At 42.7% G+C, this 21642-nt stretch overlaps 1 protein-coding gene across 5 annotated transcripts in view; it reads right to left on the bottom strand.

The window, feature by feature from the left end:
* Positions 1-21642, bottom strand: part of FSD1L (fibronectin type III and SPRY domain containing 1 like) — a 707922-nt gene that overhangs the window by 354498 nt on the left and 331782 nt on the right. For all 5 annotated transcript variants that reach the window (XM_069630835.1, XM_069630836.1, XM_069630834.1 and 2 more), the window contains one exon: positions 13348-13469. In XM_069630835.1, the coding sequence (XP_069486936.1) occupies positions 13348-13469 (122 nt within the window). The remainder of the gene's footprint in view (positions 1-13347; positions 13470-21642) is intronic.

Genomic DNA, 21642 nt, shown 5'->3' on the forward strand with positions numbered 1-21642 from the left:
GGGATCGGCATGCCATATGACCCTGATGTCCCATTATGGAATTATCTGGGCATCACGCCCACATCTGATAAAGCCCTACAGATGACATGGGACCCGAATAAACAGATCAAACTGCGAGATATGTTCCCGGGGGGGGGGGGGCACATTTGTTGAATTGGGGGAACTTCATTGACACGGTTGGGGGTGGACTGCTTAAACGTTTTCAATACCATCGCATAAGAGCTGCGTTTGTTGCTAAATGGCCCTCATTTCCCATGGAGCCTCCCACTCATGAATGTATAAGGGGTAGGACAATGTCAGATGGGTGTAAGAAAGGGGTTTCACAAGTATACACTTTAGTCCAGACACACTCAGCCTCCAGTAACTCCATACGTGAGACCTGGGAACGGGATCTGGGGGTCACCTTGACCGAGGAGAAATGGCTGAAATACTGCCAGCTCACTAAATCTGTATCCCTCAACTCAGGACTACGGCTGGAACAATTCAAAATACTCAACCAGCTGCACTACTAGCAGGGGCTAGACTGGCCAAGTTCGTGGAGGGATGCACAGGTAAATGCTTGAAATGTGACGCAACAAATGCAGATGTCTACCACATGTATTGGTCACCCCCCTTGTGGCTGCATTTTAGGCTGAGGTCACAGATATCCTGGAGGAGATCACAGCACTCCCGTCTTCCCTGTCCCCTTTGAAATACCTATTTGGAGACATTGGGAAAGCAGCTGAAACTATCAGGCGTCTGTTTAATACTGGATGTGTAATCGCTAAGCGTTGTATACGTAAGAGCTGGAAGTCTGCAAGTGCACCCCGCCGCGAAGACTAAGGACCTTACGATGGTAAACGAGTGTGAAGAACATTACGTGTTGACGGTGTTCGTCACTTGTCGCCCTAAGGATATCTGGACTCCATACAGGAATTACCTATGTAATATGCTACCGGACAGTGACCCTTCGCCTTGGTCTACCCCCTAATTTTATCAGATACCATTTAAAATAATATTGATGTTTAAATGTAATGTGCGTGGCGATGTTGTGCTGTACTTGTGCTGGCCCTTGCCGGTTGTGACTCTTTTAATAAAATTTTTTAAAAAGTTTACTGCTCTGGCGAGCAGACAATCTGCTGTGTGCTTACTGCAGCATTAGGGTGCTTGTGAGGGGTTGCTTTTGGTGGTCCGAATTCCTCGTCTTTGAACTAAAGAAGAGACCAATCCCTAGGTAGGTCAGTGTCCCCCCTGGCACTCTTCACACAGCGTGAGAAAAGACGTGATTGATGCGCAGCAGATGTGACATAAGTTAGATTTTATGGATGAACTCACTGATTGTTGTTTGATGTGGGCAGTCGTACTTTTAAGTGGCTGGGGACGGGATTTTCTTTATTTGACGCTGCCACTAAGCAAATCCAGCCGGTTTCAGATCTGCTAGAGCTGCAAGAGACAATGCCTATGGAAACGGAGCATTGTATAAAACCCAGTAACCAAGCACTCGTTTGAACTAATAGGTTTAAAACATTTTTTTTAAAACGGTTTCCAATAGTAATACAATGTATAAGCCACACTGCTCGTTACTAATGAGCAGAGTTTTGATTCCGTGAATTTGAATTGCCCATTGCATTTATAATTTTTAAAAAAGCCATTCTTCACAATGGATAGCACAGTCCAGAGATGCGATCTGTCCATCTTTCAGAGCCAAACGTATTGTTTTTATTTAGTCTAATTTTGAGAACATACCATTCCTTTAATTCCCACTTATTGTTTAAATTCACTTAAATGTGAACAGATGCTTCATTTACAGGTGTCTCTGGTAACCTGGGCAGCCACGGAATTAAAGGACTTCTCGGCAAGCCAAGAAGCAGAAGTGATGAGCCTAGCACTAAAGCATTGTGCTGCATTTAATAGACGTTACAGGCTTCACTATTTACTAAGAAAAAAACGTAATCACATTGGTCTACACAGAAAGTAACTTTTTTTTATTTTAAGTACATCAATGCGATTATGACCTTTTTTTTTTTTAAAGTACACACTAATCCTGGTCAGTTCTGCTAACACACCGGGCCCTTTTGCACGTCATAGTACGAGTGATCTACTGAAAGGTAATATGCTCACTTATGCGACTGGCGCTGCAATTTCAAACGGAGTTAAGGGGCCTTTCATGAACAAAATGAAGCTGCCGCGGTGGAAAATGCAGAAGTAAAATAAAAACCCTAGTTTTGGGATAAAACCACTTCCAGGTCCACTTATTTTGTCCAGGAGGCAATGCCGGAGGCACTGAAGAATACAAGATTAGAAAGAAAAGGTAAAATAAATCATGGCTTGTGGCATGTTGAATGAGAGGTTCACACTATATGAGGATAAAATGATTATCCTATGGACACGAGATTAAATCAAATACAGGCCAGAGCTGAAAGGAAGGCCCTACATGTGTATGTTGCGACATGGACTGTACAACTCCAAGATCTGAAAATGGACAAAGGTCACTTGCGTGTAGCAAGAGCAGCCGTATTTTCAGGTCAAAGAAATATTCTTTGCTGCTAAGAAACAAGCATTAAATAGGTCTGGCTTTGCATAACCCATCCCAACTCGTCCACCCACAGAACAACATGGCTCATCTTTCAAAACTGCAAAGCCTATGCTATTGGTTTTGTTGATACTGTTTTTTACAGCTATTCCCAGTGCTTCCACTTCATAATGTCTGAGATATTGCTGAGCTCCTGGTTTGCACTCCAGCCTAATGTTTATTTTGACACCTGACTAACAGCTTGACATTCAATTAAAGTGTATAAGGTGTGGGCAGTATTACAAACTTAGATGCAAAGTAAAAGTTGAAAAACATCGGCCAACCCCACCCACCTTCAAAACATCTGCACCAAACATCAGCATATGAACTACTGTTCACCATACCAATTTATGACAGGGGTCAACATATTAAAGCAGATGTAAGCTAGAACTGTATATGTAACATTAAAATGTAACCAGAACATAACAGACTATGCCTGACAAAACACACCATGATAGACAGAAAACCCCATAGAAACTCATCTCCAGCACTGAAACCATGATGGGACTAGTTGGATCACCAAGGTCAACCCCAGGCATCAGCCAAGTTAGTGTATCACTCCTTACAAGTCGTTGACTGATGACCCATAGATACCCACGCCCCTCGACTCTCGGTAGATTAAACATGGTCTTCTCATATGTCACAATAGTTGGAGCTTCTAGATCCAATTTGGGTTTTGATTTCTATAACCAATACCGATCATGCATATAAAAAAAAAAACAGCCAGGTCTCATTTGCATACCCACGAATTCAAGTTTTGATTAGACACTGTAGATTTCTTTCTGTAAATTTCATTAACTTTCCACATAGTATGTACCCCAATGAGTGCAGCGGAGAAAACCGAGTGCATGGACATGGTTGCAGCAGCGGAGAAAACCGAGTGGATGGACATGGTTGCGACAACGATGGTCACTCGAATTGTAAATATTTTTAGAAACTCTAGTGTACAATACACCGAAATATTTCAAGCAGCTACAACAAGAAAATGAACACCACACATTATCACTCCAGCAACTTTGTGAAAGTTCAATAAAACAATACTAGAAGGTGCACAATTGGTTTTATTGAAGGATCGTCTTTGATGGGCCAGCGTGTACAAAGATCTGCCCAGGAGGCTTTTTGCCGTGGAAACCTTTTAACAACTAGAAAATAAATAAACATTTTGAGGTATGCCTATTAACTTCATTGCCCTATTTTTAACTTTAAAATGTTTAGTACATATTATTCAAAATATAAAAAGGAGCAATGTTTTATACAATTTAATGAAAATATTACATAGGTTACAAGCGTATTTGAGGCCTATATTCAACAGAAATCAATCATATTGGCATGACCGAAAACGTACAATTTATCTAGCAAACGGCTCTTTGGAAGTTCAAAAGCTGCTTTTGTCAGTTTGCAGACAGGACCGAGTTTGCAGGTACGGGATTAAGGGGGCATTGTAGATTTAACAGAGAGCAGGGGCAGATTAGAGGACAGCAACCTGCATCTGGGCAGCGGTGGGTGAGGTTAATGAGGCATCCGGGCACAGTGCTGTTGGACAGGTTTCATAAGCGAGCAGATCATTTCTGAATATACTGTTTGTCCAAATATCACAACCCTGCTACACAAGAACGCTTTAATTTCCCAGTGTTGCTTGTTTCAATTCCTCTCCTTAGCTGCATCATGAGCTCTGGATGTACTATTTGCCCAAAATCGCAAGGCTGCACTGCAAAACATCCTTTCAACTCCAGTACCGACGGCTGTGACAAGTGCTTTCTTCCCCATGACTGGAACACAAGTGCTAAGAAAGTACTGTTTGCCAAAGATCGCAAAGCTGCACAGCATTGCACCAGTTCACCTACAGGTGAAGATTCCTTTTCTTTCCTCACGATGGAAAACAAGACCACACAATATCACTTTATTATTATCAGAGGGATATGCTCTTCTAAATCCCTCAATATCCAAGTGCCAATTACTTTACTTTTCTTTGTATAGATCCTACTTGCCAAAGATCACAAGGATAAACTATAAAGAGGGTCCATCTCGAGAACAGATTTTATTTTATTTACTCCTCATGGAGCAAAAGTGTATGGATTTTGCCCAGTATCACAAAGCTGCAATTCAAAGAATCAGTTGATTCCAACCTGCTGATTGTTTACCTTGCCATAAATAGAAGACCTCAGACTGTACAATTTGGGCACGGTCAAAAGACAATAATTGATAGTGAAAAACCTTCAACCCTCTCCGACACCATCTTACTGTAACATCTGTTGGACTATGCTTTAAACTAAATGCCAAGTAACATGTTGTAAAAATAAAACAGTTGTAAAATATGAGGAGTACTGTTCCTATGTCTAATTCAACTGTTAATATAATTACTTAAGTTTTGGTTGGTTTTATGAAAGAAGACTGCATTACATTGCAGTTTAACTTAACCAATACCATGTTCCATACCAGCATTGTGTTATGCAGTATCATAACTACAACATTAAAAGTAATTTCTGAATTTAATGAGTTTTGTTTGTAAGGGGGTCCTTGATGCACTCTGAAGCCACAAGCCTGCATGGTTAGTGCTTTATTCAACGGTACTATTGAAGCACTGCCTACTTTGGGCTTTATAGCTTCAGTGGATTTTTGGCCGGATGACTGCCAATGGCAATCAGAGAGGGTTCACTGATTTCATTGCAGAAATAACAGAAGTACTATTACAGAGTGCAAAAAATATTGCAAGAAAAAAATCGTAATGCCTTTTACAGTGCACATTGTACAAATGTCTAATTTCGGGGGTGGGAGACCCCCGGAGACCCTTACTTCTACTCCTAAACTCTCCTAATCTCCCTCCCCTCTATCCCAATTTTAACCTAAATCTGTTCCATTTATTTTTTTTATACCTAAAACTCACCCTTATTACATTTCTTTTCTTTATTTAAATATTTCTTCTTCTGTTAGGTATTTTTTACCCGCTCTATTATTTCTTGCAATATTTTTTCATCTTCGTAAATTCATTCATTATTAAATCCTGCAATATCATCACTGGATACCATCGGAGAGGTTTCTGTATGGCGCGGACAGATATGGATTTACTGAAATAGGATCAGCAGTATTCAGTGTATATGCATGTATTTGAAAACATTTGTTGTACCGTGGCCAAATTCATATTGAAAATCAAAATGAAATGTGTAGAATAGCAGATCATACAACTGCTGTACAGCTTTTTAAAAAGCAAAGAAGGGTCAATGTTGACCCATCCCTGCATTTATTTTATTGCAAAGAGTGTGAACAGCTGAGCATCAGAGGTGCTAATTTTTCCACCCCTTTGGGGGTGCCTATACAGAACTATTTCTCCCACAGTGACTAATGCTTGCACTTCTTTACTACTGGAAACAAATTAAAATGTAAAAAACAAAAAAACTCATCAGGCGTACAGCACCAATTTGTAGCTCAACATCTTGGGTGTAGGTAAAACAGGCGTTTATGGCAGCCACCTCATAATTAGGTAGTACTAGGCGCTCCTGATAAATACCTCAACCTTTTAATTTGATGGGTGGTAAAAACAGGTATTTGAAAATACAGCCCGTTTTGTACATCTGCCTACATAGTTGTAATGAGGCCTTTTGAAGTAAATGTTTTGGACCTTTCTGTTGAGCGTGTTCCCCTACCATGCATGAAAATAAATATGCAGAGAAAGATTGGTCAGCCTGTTTTAGATCCCCATCGTGCTTTGTTTGCTAACTATAGTTTTTATATTTTATATTTATTTAAAAAACTAGAACTCATTGTGCAACTGTACCATAGGTCACCCCCAGAGAAGCTGCATCTGGCCAACGGGCCATATGTTGTGCACCAATGAATTCTCTATCTTGCAAAAACAACGCGAGTGAAAATGCTCTAGAAGATGGATATTTAGTCACGAAAACGCGAGTGAAAATGCTCTAGAAGATGGATATTTAGTCACGAAAATGTCACTTCACATGCTACATCTGAATGTACTTGATGGACATGACAAGGATCGAAATAAGGAATTTAGTAGCAGGAGCTAAAAGTAGCTCCTGGTTAATTATGACATTGCATAGTGAGCAGGAGCTACCTCTGGGGAACGAAGAGCTAGTCACTAGTGTGCTGCAAATCTAACTTCCAACTGAGGTGCAACCAATTCATTTATCTCGATTATATGCCACCCATTATGGCATGTCCTTTAAATGCCTTCCAATACTCTATCATACACATTCCCAAAAACAGGGTTAATCTCAGATACGTATGTGTATGACAACTGATGACCCCAGGAGTCAAACGGTAGCTCCTGGTAGCTGTTGGTGTCAACCTAACCAGGCTCTCGTAGGCTACAGCCAGGAGCTAAATAGCTCCCATCAATTCTGAACCATGTGTTGCCAGGGCAGAAACACACATTAACAACATGTATTTATATTCTACAGTTTCAAGATGGTGATCATAAAAATGCTGCTTTAGTTAGGATAGAAAGACACAATCAAATGTGCTCTTGTATGAGAGCGCCAGACCAATAAAGATTGGATCCTGGTTATTGTATTCTTTAACGGTATTAGCATACTTGATCGATAAACATTTGACCCTTTCAATTGGACCACATCTTTTTGATTCTTTTTTCAGTCAAATAAAATAAATATATGGCGTGGGGTAAGGGAATAGGTTAAGGTGTAGGAGGATGGGGGGAATCTTTCCCCGCTTTTCCGACCAAAAGAACGACAAAAATTAGGTCAAATTGGAAAAGGTCAAATATTTTCAATCAAGTAGATATAAACCTCTTCAACCACATTAACAGTGGCAGGTACATAAGTGTACCTAACAAAATACACAATAGCAAAAAGATATTGCAGCACAAAGTGCAAAATACAATATACCAAGCAAATTAAGCTATTAGATGCAACATTCGGCAACTTTCTGCCAAACTTAAACATCTACAAAATAGCGGCCACTGTAACTGATTTCACCATGATGCACATGTTAAGTATCATGGAACAGATGAAAAACGCCAGGACCCCCCTCTCCTATCCAGCATAGGAACTGTGGCTGGCAGAGAGTTAAAGCTGCTTCCCGAAGAATGATCCGTCCTTAAATACAATATTAATAAAAAAAGGTTGCTGACCCAGACACAGACAGTGTCCTTGGAAAATAGCAAGCATAAAATTAGCTGTTCCGAGATGTTAATGCAGAAACCATGAAAGAAATAACCATTTTATCGAGATCAAAAAATCATGTTATTGCTTTATGAGAGCGGGCAATGTATATAAAGATGGCCAAATTTAAGAAGAACATGAAACAAGTAAAGGTATACGTTCAGGTACCCTTAGAAGACTGAGGCGCTCTAGAACTCGGTGCCTTGCGTGGAGGCAGAAAGTAAAGTTTCTTTGACACAGTATTTCTAAAATTAGGCAAATATAGAAATGGTTTAAGTGAAATTGTCGTCATGATCTCAGAAAAACAATGTGTTCATTTATTTGATCTGTGCATATTGTTAGCCTCAGCCACATGTGTACATTTTGCCATAGATACGTGGTTTCAACTAATAAAGCCTCGTCCCTTGAGTTCTGCAAAGAGACCTCTAAATAAGTGAGATGCTATTACTTTGAGGTTAGATGGTTTATGGAAATGTGGGGCTTTCGACTAGTTTGTACTTGGAGCGGAGTTCCTCTGGTTTCACTGTGTATTTGTTTCATTTGGAAAGCGCAATAAATATTGGAAATCCCCCTTCATAACAAAAAGCTTACAAAAAGGCACCGCAAAGAAATATATAAACACATTCAAAACCAGCTCAGAAAACCTTACAAAAGGAACTATAAGAAAACGGACAACCTTCAAAACAACCCCCACCCATTTGTTATGTTATATTATGTTACTTGGCTTCTAAATAGCGCCTTATGTATCATTGGTATGACCTCAAAGCGCTGTTAGGTTGAACGCCCTCGGGAACCTACTGTAATGCATCAGACGTCACTTTTCCCACTTTACTTATATTTTCATCATTTGACTTTAGGGTGCACAGTCGGTTCAGGGTACCTAAAGCCCAAAAAAGTTTTTGAATTTAAACCTATATTATTTTATGGAGCTATTCAGGTCTCTGCTGCAGAAATTGACTCACATCTGGTCATAAAGTTAAAAAGAAGTAATCAGTTCAATCTTCTTCCTTGCTTCAGAAGAAGTTGGAGGGATGGCAGAAGAATTTGGAAGGATAACGGTTTCTATTACCAATGAAGCAAGCAGGAGGCCTAAGCTTCAATGCACAGGTAACCTTAAGCAAGAGAAGGAAAATAATATCTGGAATAACCTTCCGCATCACCAATGGGACGAACCAGTCCAAACAATGCTGTAAGAAAGTCCCAAGAATTGCAGAAGATGTCATCCAACTAAGTGGACAAATGACAGCTTAACACCAGCAGTGACTTCTGCAAGTCTAACTAAACGCTTTGCCGTCTAGTAAAATAGTATGCCAAGATACCCCCCGCCCCCACACTTATCTCTCGTGTACATCTCCCAGGGGGCACACAAGAGAAACGCCTGAAAAGATTTCCCAGTGCACTGGTGCATCCATGAGGGAATGTGCACCTTGCAAGGTTGCAGTCAACATGCCAATGTTCAGCTCAGTACATAATCAGTAATGTATCAAAGATGGACAGCATCAAGAGGCAGGTGTATGCTTCAAGCTGGTGGTTCACTGACAACCCAGCAACCTTGTGCAGTGTTCATCTTCACCGGATGTGTCCTTGGAATGTACGGCGAGATGAAGGTTTGCAGAATACCGCTGAGGCCTTCAACGTACAATAAACAATACACTACAAGAGGAAAACAATACCTCGGATTGTTTTAATTCACGATCATGTATGATAGAAGGATTTGTAAGAGGGAGTGTTCGTACCAGGCGAATGAAGCCACCTCAGTAGCCAGCCTTATTAATCCCCAGACAACCATCATGTTACCCTGTGACCGTGGTATTGCTTGGGTCTGGTCTCCACCACACTCCTCAGGATCAACCAATACAAGTGCATGCTGCCACCATTAATAACAGTGTACTCTGGCACTTAAGAACACTGGTATTCCTGTGAAGCCATAACGATAGATTAATGTTTAAGTGGTGAGGTTACCCTTCCTTAAAATAAAAAAATAAAAACTAGTCAGTACCAACTCCCGTGATTAATCATTTCAAAATAGTAACTACAATGGGTACTGGCAGAGGCTTCACCCACTGAAGCCTGCTACGTTTCCATGCCACATTTGTTGAAATGCGATCGCATATTCATAGCATAGTACAATATAGGATGTGGAAGTTTTAGCCAAGGCAGCAAAGTAATTTGTATGATTGGATTTACTTCAAGTAGTATATCAAGAGCCCCTTGTCAGCCATTTTGGCTAAACAGCTACCTTAAACTGCACATAATCTTGCATGCACCAATGCCCCCCCCCCAATCTTTAAGATTGGAAAATAAAAGATGTTTGTGTTACCAAAGTTTGCCATGTTGGCAGGAAAGGAGTTGAAAAGTGGATTTGACGGATGACAGAGGGGCCCCTCTTGTATTTCTAAGTACATTAAAGCAAATCCAAACAAACAGCATTCACATCAAGTGCCTAAAATGAACATCTGATAGCACTGTGGCGTTGCAACGTAGGTATATCACTACATCAACTCACTGGAGAACAGTGCCTCTTAAAAGAACTATTAGATGCCTGAAATCTGATAGCACCCTTTTTCCAGGAAAGGTGGGCTTTAGGGCATTTACACTAAATGGGGATCCTGTAGCCTTGAATATTACAATCCTTCTGACACAGTGGAGAGGACTCTGGTTAAATCTTGCTTAACGTATGGGATTGTGGTAAGACAACGTGTAGGCATTTAGTCTTACCTGGGTCTTACTCCTGGTCCCCTTACCTGGGGTCTTCGACATATGGCAGGGTACAGAAGACCAGCCCAGGGAGGTTAAGCCCTGACCTGAACCCTTGTAATATGCAAGGTGATGAAGCCTCCTCCTAACCAGTTGACAGGCTGATACTCGTCTGAGTACGATCTAAATCACCAGTACTGTACTTAAATGCTTTCCCTTTCAGGTGAATCCTTTGTGAAAAGGACAAAGGGAGTGTACATTGCTACTGTTACCAGTTCACCCACCACAAATTAATTATGTTTATAGATCTGCGGGACCCACAATGAATACTGTGGTTGCACAGTGTGAGAAACCAAGGGGTATTCTCACATGTGGTCCCTGAGAATCCTCCACTCAGGTGGCCAGGGGAGGGCCATCGCTCTGGGATCCCAACCCTGGGGGTGGACCAACGAGGGAGGCTCACCTGGTTAGGAGAATCTGGGGTGGTTTTCATGTGAATACCCCAGGCGAGACGCAGTATTCCAACGGGGTGATCGAAGTGGAGGAGGAAGTCCCAGACACCTTCATTTGATACATTGATTCCAGTCACCCTAAGCCAGAAGCCAGGTCTCATTTTCCCTAGATCCAATCCAGTCCTTAAAGACCAAATGGTGAATTGGCGGCAGGAGGGGGGGGGGGGGGGGCTGAGTAAATTGCTGGTGGGCACAAGCAGGAGAGGAAGGTGAAAGTGTGCAGGAGAAGGAAAGAAAGGTGCCAGTGGGCAAGAGTAAGAAGTCAAGAGAACAGAGAGGGGTTAAAGCTTGGAGTGGTCACGCTTGGGAGGAGCAAAGAACCTGGCGTTTTTGAAAGTCTCTGATGCAACCCCTTTAAGGACTGTATATGAAAGAAAGGTGCATCCAGATAAATTGAACTATTGCTTTGAAACATAAGAGGGGCCTAACCTTGGGGAAGGGAACCCCGAGAGGCCTAAAAGCTGTACTTGTATTTGAACTTGGAAGAGGCCTAAGCTTGGGTAAGGGAACCTTAAGAGGCCTATCAAAAGTGAACACTGGTGAGAAGACCACCTGAATCCAATCCCAATTTCCTATTTCTGTTGAACCACTACTTTTTACTTTAGACTTCCGAATACATTTTTGTCAAAGAGTGAGGGAAATCATAGGTTTAGACACACTGATTTTTATTTTGGACTTTCAGACTTCGTTGGCCATTAGAAACATCAGTTATGGGAACCATCCCATTAGTGTTAGGGCCAGTTAGGCATTACACCAACCCAAGAACTTTAGTAAAATAAAGATTTTGAAACAATCTTTGAGTCTGTGTCTCTCTTGATACCATGCCCGTCTCACAGCAGATACATAAATGACATGCAAAGAAGTGTTAAAACACCTGTGTTCCCCGGAGAAAGAATCGTGCACTGGGACAACAAAGTATCACTCTCCCCACTCTCTCAATCCTAAAGGTTGATCAGAAAAGATAGAACGCTTACCCAGAGTGTTTCCAGCCTATCATTTACATGCTAATAGCGCAGTCCTTCACCCATTGCAGACAGTCTCCTAGAGAGTCAAAGGAGGAAACGCTAAATCCAAACAGGCCAGATATAGGTTTGCCCCAACACCCAGGTGCCAAAGCAGCCCCACAGGCACTCAATGGCAGCCAATCCCAGCCAGCACCACTCAGTCACAGACCCTCAAAGAAAAGCCCACTCAGAAGTAGGAGCGAACACAGTATAACCTGAGCTAGCGCCAATTTCTGACAATGCAACATTGTAGCAGGCTGTACCTGGTGGAGGAGTTTAGAGTGCAACAAAGGACTGGGGAGGAGTGAAGGTTGTTGGAGGCAAGAGAGAGAAACCAGGAGGTGGTGGTGGTGAGTTTGGGGGAACATCAGGAGTAGATGGTGAAGGATTTGGAGTAGGTGGTTGTTATAATAGGAGGTGGTGGCATGTTTGGAGGAGACAGTAATGACAGGAGAAGGTGGTGAAGATTTGGAGGAGGTAGTAAGATCTATAGAAGGTGGTGATGAAGAGAGTAAGAGTACGAAAGAATGAGGAGGCTAGGATGGTCTAAAGTAAGTAGGTGGGAGGAGGTACGAGACTCGGGAAGAGAGAGTGGAGGAACCTAGAAGAAAGGAGGACAAGTAGTGCAACCCAAAAAATGAAGAGGCGACCTCGGTTCGGGATGAGAGACTGGTAGTGTGGACTGCTGGCTCAACCTCCAGTCCTTGTACAAACTCAAATTGCAGCTACAACTGGTAGAAGAGACACAGTGGGACTTCAATGGGGGATTTAAAAAACGCAGACCCAGACCTCTGCTTGGGGAAAATGCTTGGTGCTGAACAGCTGTGGGTACGATACCCAGGAAAACCTGCATCTAGCTAGTCACCATGGAGCAGCAGCCAACCTGGACAAGTGGTCTTGGCAACCTAGGGTGAGAGAGTTTGCTTGGTAATCCATGAGGAATTGTTTTTGCTGTTTTGTGTTGATACTTTTTCTCTGTAAAATAAAAGGCTGTAAATCTCATTGTCCGATTCCAGTCGTGTGTGCATCCCACCCAACCTCCATGACACCTAAACTAAATGGCCTAATTTTCAAGAATGAAATTACTACATTATGCAGAATGTGTGCCAAACGCTGGTGGGCACAGGCATGCCTGGTGCAATGGCCCCTATTAGATTTAATCCTCTAACATTCAAGTAGCAGAGTGGCTTGAGAGATTAAAGCCAGTGTGAATCATAAAATAAAACTCCCATGTTCAATTCAGTAAAAATATCAATCTGGAATGGAGAGCATTATGCCTTTGTTAATTATTTACAGAGATTTTGTAATGACGCAATTAAGACACTTCAGTAAAAATAAGAAATTACCCAGAACACAACTATACAGCACTCCCAACAACATGTTTTATGTTGTAACTCCCCTCAATGCCTAAACAGAATGTACATTGGTTGTGTAATTTGGTACTATACCTGGCAAGAACTTCAAGCTTTGGATCATCTGCCTCTCCTGAGAGAAATCCACCATCAGATGAGTCATGCTGTCGCTGGCCTTTGGTTTCAAAGAAAGGCGGAAGGCGGCAGCCATTGTGACCCTAAAGTCAGGAGTCAATAGTCAAAATGTTAAGGACCATCAGATGATGCGAGGTCGATCTGAGTGTTTGCTCAGCATCCAGGGTATACAATGCTGCAAATGTTAGAGACAGAAGTAAAAGGAGAGCTATACAATATTCCCAGTTAACAGCTATGAAAATGCAAATGAAAATTATTATTATTAAAACTAGACACTTATTTTGCATTACTTTTAAACGAGTGGTGTTTTCTGTAATGGTTAAACAAGGTCTATATAATTGCAATGTGTCAGAGCTTGTACTATGTTACTTGAGAAGTATTGGATGCCCTGTGCGATACCTCAATCCAAGTTCCAATGTGCATCGAAAAACACTAGAATTGGCCACCAAAACCAAAAATTGCAACTATTGCAATTTTAACATCCATAGCAAATTTGCTATACTTTGCACCACCCGATTATTGAGATGCTGTAGTCTCACACTAATAGATAAGCACCATTGCTGCAGATCCCAGCAACAGCAAGACAAATTGTATTAATAAAATATATATATTCAAACGTTGACATGGAAGGAATGCCAGACTGCCACTCAGCCTATTGTTCAAACTAACTATAGAAAAGCTGCAGTACCCACAGTCATCTACTCCTCCCAAAATACACCAAGACCATGGAGCGCGAAGGCTGCTCCAGGATTTCAAGAAACCTGACACAGCTACTGCACCCCTTGTTAGATGAAGGCTGGATGTGAAATGGATCACAAATTAGTCATCCAACTATAAACTCACACATATAATCAATCAATACAAGATGCTTTGCAGTCAGATTATTGCTTCACTAGTCATGGAGGAGATGTTAAAAGCAGTGGCCCTAGGTGGCTTTCAGATGCTGATCTCACTGGACCTGCACATTGATTTTGATAAAGTGACTAAAGGATTGCCGCAAATCCTTCATGTACTCTACCCTTTTCTCAGACCAAACGTAAAAGTGTGTACTGGTCAATTCCTCTCAGCATTCTAGTCGCTGGCATGTGGCGTGTGCGCCACGAGGCTCTGTTTTATTCCTTATACTGAATGCAGACATGAGACTTCATACCTGAAACTCGTTTAGAATCACTGCGTCAACAAAGTCATGCCAATGACACAAAGATGTGAATTTAAGGAGGGATCAATGTGGATTCTCTCGAGAGTGAGGATCAAATGAAATGAACAACTGCACTCAATTAGCCACAACCATGATCTGCCCATTGATAAAGGTAGAGCTGGTTACTGTAGCATTCTGCAGAGGGTCTTGATTACCTTTGTGGCTGGACATGGTGGACATATTTGAGAGTGTGCCTAAACTACGGATATTTGGAATGCACAGCTCATTTCAGATGAACAACATACCTTTCATTTTCAACATCCTATCCCAAACAAGGATAACCATGCATTTGCAGGTTTAAAGGTCTTGGGTGCACTGTGAGCCAACTAGAAAATTTCAGAACATGCTTTAACAGATAGTGTGACATGGGATCAACCAAACACAATCAATAGGTGGGGTTACAACTAGAATTATTAACTCCTATGGATAAGAGCGATTTTTCTAACTAAATTGGATAATCTGTATTGAACAATCTATGTTTATCCATCGTGACTTTTTTTCTTAGTTGCTCAAGAGGCTTACTAAGCAAGCAGTGGACCTAATGCTTCAAACATTTAGTCTTTGCAGCCTCTAGCCTAGGGATACAAGGTTCTGCCATTTTCTTGACAAAAGAAAATATTTCTTCCCCCTTGCTAAGGGTGCTTGTCAGGCATCGATATTCTCACCTTCAAGCCTCAGATTGCCCTCGAGAGGCAGTAGAAAATATGTTCTAACATACGTATTTCTGCTTCCTTGCTCAGGGTTTTTGTCAGGCTGTGAAATTGTTACGTGCCAGCCACAGGTCACAGTTCTGGGGTCAGATACTTGCCCTTGAAATCCGGTCTACCTCCCTGGCTCCTTCCTCCAGCGCCTTCTTGATAGATTTCTAGGCCTGGGTCACACCACTTTTCAGCAACCACCATATTATGTGCCACAGAGATATGGACTGGGCATTGCCATTAGCAGCTTCTCTAGCAAGCTTCTTCTCCCGACCTCTTCTCTCCAGTGGGTACTGCTTGTCTGCTCCAGTCGGCCATCCCTACCACAGAGCCCTGTGCCCCTATATAGTACTTGAGATGAAAGTGATCATCCACTGCCAGCCCGATTAGTTATTCCCTTGATTCCTTGGCTTTCCCAGCGTTTCCATGCTTCTCCTAACTATTATCTGTGTCCCCAATTATTCTCCTGTCGGTAATTGAAATTAATGGGGACTGGGTCAGCGGAGGTGGCGATTAAGAGTCTGTTTGCCATTTTAAAGTCAGGTCTAATGGTAATGGCTGCTCTGAGGTGCGACACTGTCTCTCCCCATCAAACATGGGGCTATCTGAAGACTTTTACAGGACAGCTAACTGCACTCATACTCCAACCAAGGGTTAGCCAGAGGTAGAAGGCTGCACTCACACGTGGTATAACCAGCGAAGATACTATCACACAACGGATACCAATAGTGGGCTAACAGAGTTTCAACTTAATGGACCAGAAATCGCCAAATAAAATCCTGCACACTTTTGCTTTAGTGGGCCATTAACAACAAAAGTGTGTGTTCAAATATTGATTACCCAATATAATATTCATGGTTGTAAGTTTTATGAAGGACTTTTTAATAAAGTGTCATAGATGCCATGGAAGACAACACACATGGGCAAGGAAACCGACACGCTGTTCCAGTTGTCGGTTTTAGGAAACAATGCAACAGTTTGCATGAAGGCGACCCAGCCTAAAACCTGATGAATTAGAGCCCAAATGGATTGGTTTTATTCCTGAGGACTGCAATAACACAATTAAGAGATTTCTTTTCAAATCAGCATAAGACTTCTCTAGTGAAAAAAGGAGCGTGAAAGTCATTCCATGGTTGATGAAGTCATTATGTAAACCCAATTTGGGATTATGTATTTGGGTGGCCATGGTTAGGACAAGACTATAGTGTTTACAACACAATAACACAGCATCTAAAAACATTCAATGATTTTTAATGTATTGCACAAAGGAACCCAATTTATTTCTGGGTACACTTGGCGTGTCTAAGCTAGTGACGTTTGGATTTCATATTTTTGCCCCAGACTTGTTTGTTTATTTAGTATTTATTGTGCGCGCCAGACCCGAAGGTATCAGGGCGCAGGAAAGTAGGAAGTCATACAGCTTGGTGCACAGGTTACATTGGTCACCAAGTATCAAGAAAACAATGATCAAACAGTCCATGGTATAGTCCATGGTATATTCACATACAGTCACATACAGTGAAAAAGTAGAAAGTAGTATACAAAAGCTGAACAGTTATTTACAAGCAAGATCAGGTTTTGCCCGTTCATTTATCATCATTCTCTAGGAGCCATCTAATCAAATTGTGGCTAAATTTGGTGAAGGTGTGGTCCATTCTCAGTGTGGTGGGTAGTGTGCTCCACAGTTGGGATGCTTTGATTGGGAAACTGGTGCCCCCAATGGTGGAAAGTTTAAAGCAAGGTACCTGAAGACAGTTGGAGTTCGTTAGTTTCGTAGGTCTGGTAGATGTTTTTCTAGAGAATCTATCAGATATTGTGGTGCTTTGTTGCTTAGGCATTTGTGGCTGAGAGAAGCAGTCTTAAGTCTAATTTTCTCCTGAGTGGATAGCCTCTTGTTTCAGAAATATGTTCTTTCTCAGAGATGCTGAGTGTGGCTCTAGGAGCATTATTTTGGAGTATCTGTATTTTGTTAACAATGAATTTGGTCGCTCCAATGTAAAGGGCATTGCAGTCATCTAGTTTGGATATAATGAGGGCTCTGGCTAGGGTCATGCAGCTGTTGGAGGATAGGAATTGTTTGCTAGCTCTAATTAATTTGCATGTATATGCTCTAGAGGAGGCTTGGGTATTTACCTGTTTGGTGAATGATAGGGTGGAATCTAGGTAAAAGCCTAATGTTTTTACTTCCTTGGCAACCTTAATAAGGTTCCCATCAATGATGAAAGATGAGTATTCCGTGCCCAGTCTGGTGAGAAGAGATACAGTTCCCAAGATGGGAAGCTCTGTTTTATCATCGTTCAGACAGAGGCCATGAGTGGCCATCCATGCCTGAACAATGCTGTAAATTCTATTCACCAGTGCTAAATCCTTGCTATAGTCCCCAGTAAGTGGTAGGAGGATCTGGGTATCATCTGCATAATTAGTGTAGGTGATGCCCAGATGGTCCAAGTCATCAAACAGAGGCTTGATGAAAATATTATACAGGGTTGGCGAAACACACGAGCCCTGGGGCACCCTGCAGGTGATGGGGATAGGGCCCGGGGCTGCAGATGGTGAGAAAACCCTCATGGTTCAGTCACTGAGGAATGATTGTATCCACGCTATTGCCTCACTGGAGAAGTGGACGGCTGAGTCCAAATGGTTACGTAGGACTTTATGGTCCACTAAGTCGAAAGCCGCCGACAGGTCAAGGAGGAGTAGTGCAGGTTTTCCATTGTCTCTTAATTTGTCTATTTGGGCTTTAAGATCGATGAGTGCAGTTTCTGTGCCATGTAACTTAAAAGTATTCTTTTAACAACTGCCATGTGTTTCCTGAAATGTGTAACCATTCAGCATAAAGTACATAAGACAATAGTTGTATGGATACCTGCTGCAGAACTGGGCCTTTTAATTAAAGGGTGGCACTGGGACATGGACCTCTATGTCCTTCGCACTTACCAGGTTAATCGAACAGGCAGTGCTCACTTGAGTTAATTTTATCCAGGGTGCACATCTGCAAACCTTAGTGCTTTAACTGTTTTCATGTTGCAACAAGGTTGGTGTTCCCTTAGGGGAGGCAGCAGCATAACCAATCGAAGGTATGTACTTTGCAAGATCCTCCTAGCTTCCATTCAGTGAGATTTGAAAAGGACCAATTCAATGCAAAGTTAGATCTGTGTTTCAGGACCTACAATAGAGCCATGTTTTAAAGCAAGACTTAAGCCCCAGCCGCCACCATTTCTGAAGTGAGGGGCGATAAAGTGCTGCAGGGGGGAATGTGGTTTTCATAGGGAATGCAATAATTTCACATCACTGTGAATGGGTTCACCCTCCTCACAATTTCTTTTAACTCTGTGGATAACAGAGGTAGATGGCATGAGAAGCACCTTCCTCCCGTGTACTGATCAACTTCCTCACACTGGGAAGCGATTAAACCTTTAGCTAGAGCTGCTCAGCTGTAAATGAATGGGACAGGGAAGATTGGAAAGAAATTACACTTGCTGAACTTTATCACATTACCGTCTAACTACTGTGACAAATCGAGGGAATTCATCCCTTCTCCTTAAGGGAGAGACTCCCCTTTGAGGCTGGGGAGGTGAGCCCACTCCGCACGACCCTCCCTAGGGGTCTGGGTAAGTGGGACCTCACTGGGAGAGAATCCCCCCTTAGAGGACAAGGACTCCCCTTCCTCAAAAGAACTCCCTAACCCCTCTCCTGTGATGGCATACATGGGACTACCTGAGATGCTTAACAGCAATAAAAACCAAGACTGGGCGGAAGACATGAACATGCACCATGAGTTCCTGAGAAAAGAAGCAGTCTCTTTAAGGACAGACCTCGGCTTCACTGTCACAAGGACGTTTAAGGAGGACAAGATAAAATTGAAGAGGGAGAATCATACAGCAGCAGGGGATCCGCTGAGCATGCAAAATTCAGAACGACTCTGAACTAGAATATTAGATGCTGGGAAGACCGCATACCGAATCAGTGAGAAACTGAGGGTCTGAGAACCCCAACCCAGTTGGTGGCATGACCACACACAGTTCGTATCCACAAGGGCACCGGTTCCCAGGAAGAACACCGGACCATAGCCCGAAAGGGAAACGAGAAACTAATGAAGAGACACCAACGGAGAAGACAACCATGAAAGAGAAGTCAAGCAGGAAAGAAGGTCCTGAGCAACGGCAGGCCCCGGAGATATTCCCCCACGAAGAGAGGTTACAGGGAGAACAGAAGGACAGGGAAGTCAAAAGGGAACAGTCATACAAGTGGAGAAACTCGTCCCAGTCAAATTGTGGAAAACTACAAATTTGACAAATCTGAACTGCAATATTATTAGAAGAAACGTCATATTTAAACTTGAGAAATAAGATTAGTAAGCCGAGAAGACCACTCAGGCAAGTTGGGAAGAATATCTCAAGATTTCAGAGATACAAAAGGGAGCCTGTTAAGGAGAAAACACTACGAGATTAAGACACCTTGTCACAATAAAGAGGATGGAAACAAACAACGCTAGGGAATTTAAACAACCCATAGGAGAGAAAGAAGGTTACAAGAAGCCCAGAAAATGGGTTCACTCAAACACAACTAACAGATACCAGGAAAGGAAAGAAGAACCCCTGTTGTCCCAGAAACTACAGTTGAGTCAGTTAGAGAGAGAATACTATGCAGTAACCACAAAGAAAGTGAATCAAATACCAAATAACAAGGACAAGGACAAACTAATACCAGGAAAGGGAGCAGTAATTATAAAGTAGGGAGACCCCAACCAAGAGAATATATCGCAAGCAAGAATCAAAGTTCACGAAAGAGCCTGGGAAAATAATCCCATAAGATAACTGAAGAGCCAAAGACCTTATTCAAGAATTGCAAGCCCTGGTACAGAAGGTGGCTAGAAAATACAATATTTAAAGACTTCTAAAGCAAAGCAGAACCCCGCTTCACCAGGAGAAGGCATTCATGCTCCTGTCCTTAGTTTGTTTTGACGAGTGGTAGGGTCAGATAGGGTTCGTTTTTTGACAGTGGACTTTCTTTTGATTTGGAGATTTTCAGATGTCCCACAAGCACCTTAGTTAATTATATAGGTAGGGAACTAGTTATAGCGAGAGATGGGCCTTATTATTGTTAAATAAACCATTCTTGTAAAGGTCTTCAGAGTGTCCAATGTGAGAAACCGGAGGATATTCTCACAGTTAAGCCCCTTGGATCCTCAGCGCAGGAGGCCACGGAAAGGCCATTGCTATTAGATCCCGACCCTGGGGGCAGAGAAGTGAGGGAGGATCACCTAGGTAGAGGGACTTTGGGGGGTGGGAGTGGGGTTCCCTTGGCCGAGACATGCCATTTCCCCATTTCCCTATTGATAATCAACCTAATCCTTCCCCAGTCCTACTGGACTGTTATCCTCCAGCTGTCATCCTTCTGCATCTCTGCCTCTGGGTGGTGCTGTCTTCAGACCGCGTGGGTTCTCTCCCATCTTCAGAGAAGCCACTAAATCATTATTTGACATTTCCTTTCCGAAATCTGTATTTCCGAAAACATGGACTTCAATTCCCATAATGCACCTTTCACCTTGCGGCAGTTCTCCTTTCCTGGTTATTCGTATGCATCAGTTTGCAACCACAATGCTCAGAAGCCCCTGAGATCAGTGCTACTTTCACCTTCCCAGGACCAGAGAGGGAGGAGGCAGATTAGCATCAGGTGTGCTGCTCCAGGTGCGCTGCTCCAGGTGCTGCTAATTAGCCTGCTTCAGCACAGGGCAGGGCAGTATTGAAGCAGCTACCAGCAGGAGCACAGGTCTCTTGCATTGAGTTAGCTCCCAGCGCTTTATGTCTTGAGCCACGATATTCTGCTGTTTCCCGTTGCTGTCAGATCCTGCTCCTGTTCCAGTGCCCAGTGCTCCCTGCCAGGCAGCCCTGCCACTCTCCTCTGCCCTGTTCCTCTGGGCTCCCTGCCTTGCAGCCTGCTACTCTTCTCTGGGGTCCCTGCCTTGCAGCCTGCTACTCTCCTATGCCTTCTGCCCTGCTCTTCGGAGCTTCCTGCATTGCAGCCCTGCTCCTCTGTTGCAGTCATTGTTCCCTGTCTGCAGCCCCTTGCTCTCTACCTCCTATTATCTGGTGCCATGCCTGCTGTTCCTTCTTCCTTTCCTTCAGTCTGTGTTTTCTGGCTTTAGCTTCCAAGTTCCAGGTTTCCCAGCAGGCAATCTCTGCCCCCGCCCTGGTCTTATTTTACTTGTAGTCTATATTGAATTAAATTTAACAGTGTGTTGCGTTCTGTTCCCTCAGAGGGCATCCACTGTAGGTTTCGGCTGGACCCATACCGGATTGTCTCGTGTAAGTACACTCCTTGTTTGTGCCCAAGAGTCCAGACACAGAAGCCACTCCT

Source organism: Ambystoma mexicanum, chromosome 6q, assembly GCF_040938575.1.
Source record: "Ambystoma mexicanum isolate Mex_15411 chromosome 6q, UKY_AmexF1_1, whole genome shotgun sequence".
NCBI lineage: Eukaryota > Metazoa > Chordata > Amphibia > Caudata > Ambystomatidae > Ambystoma > Ambystoma mexicanum.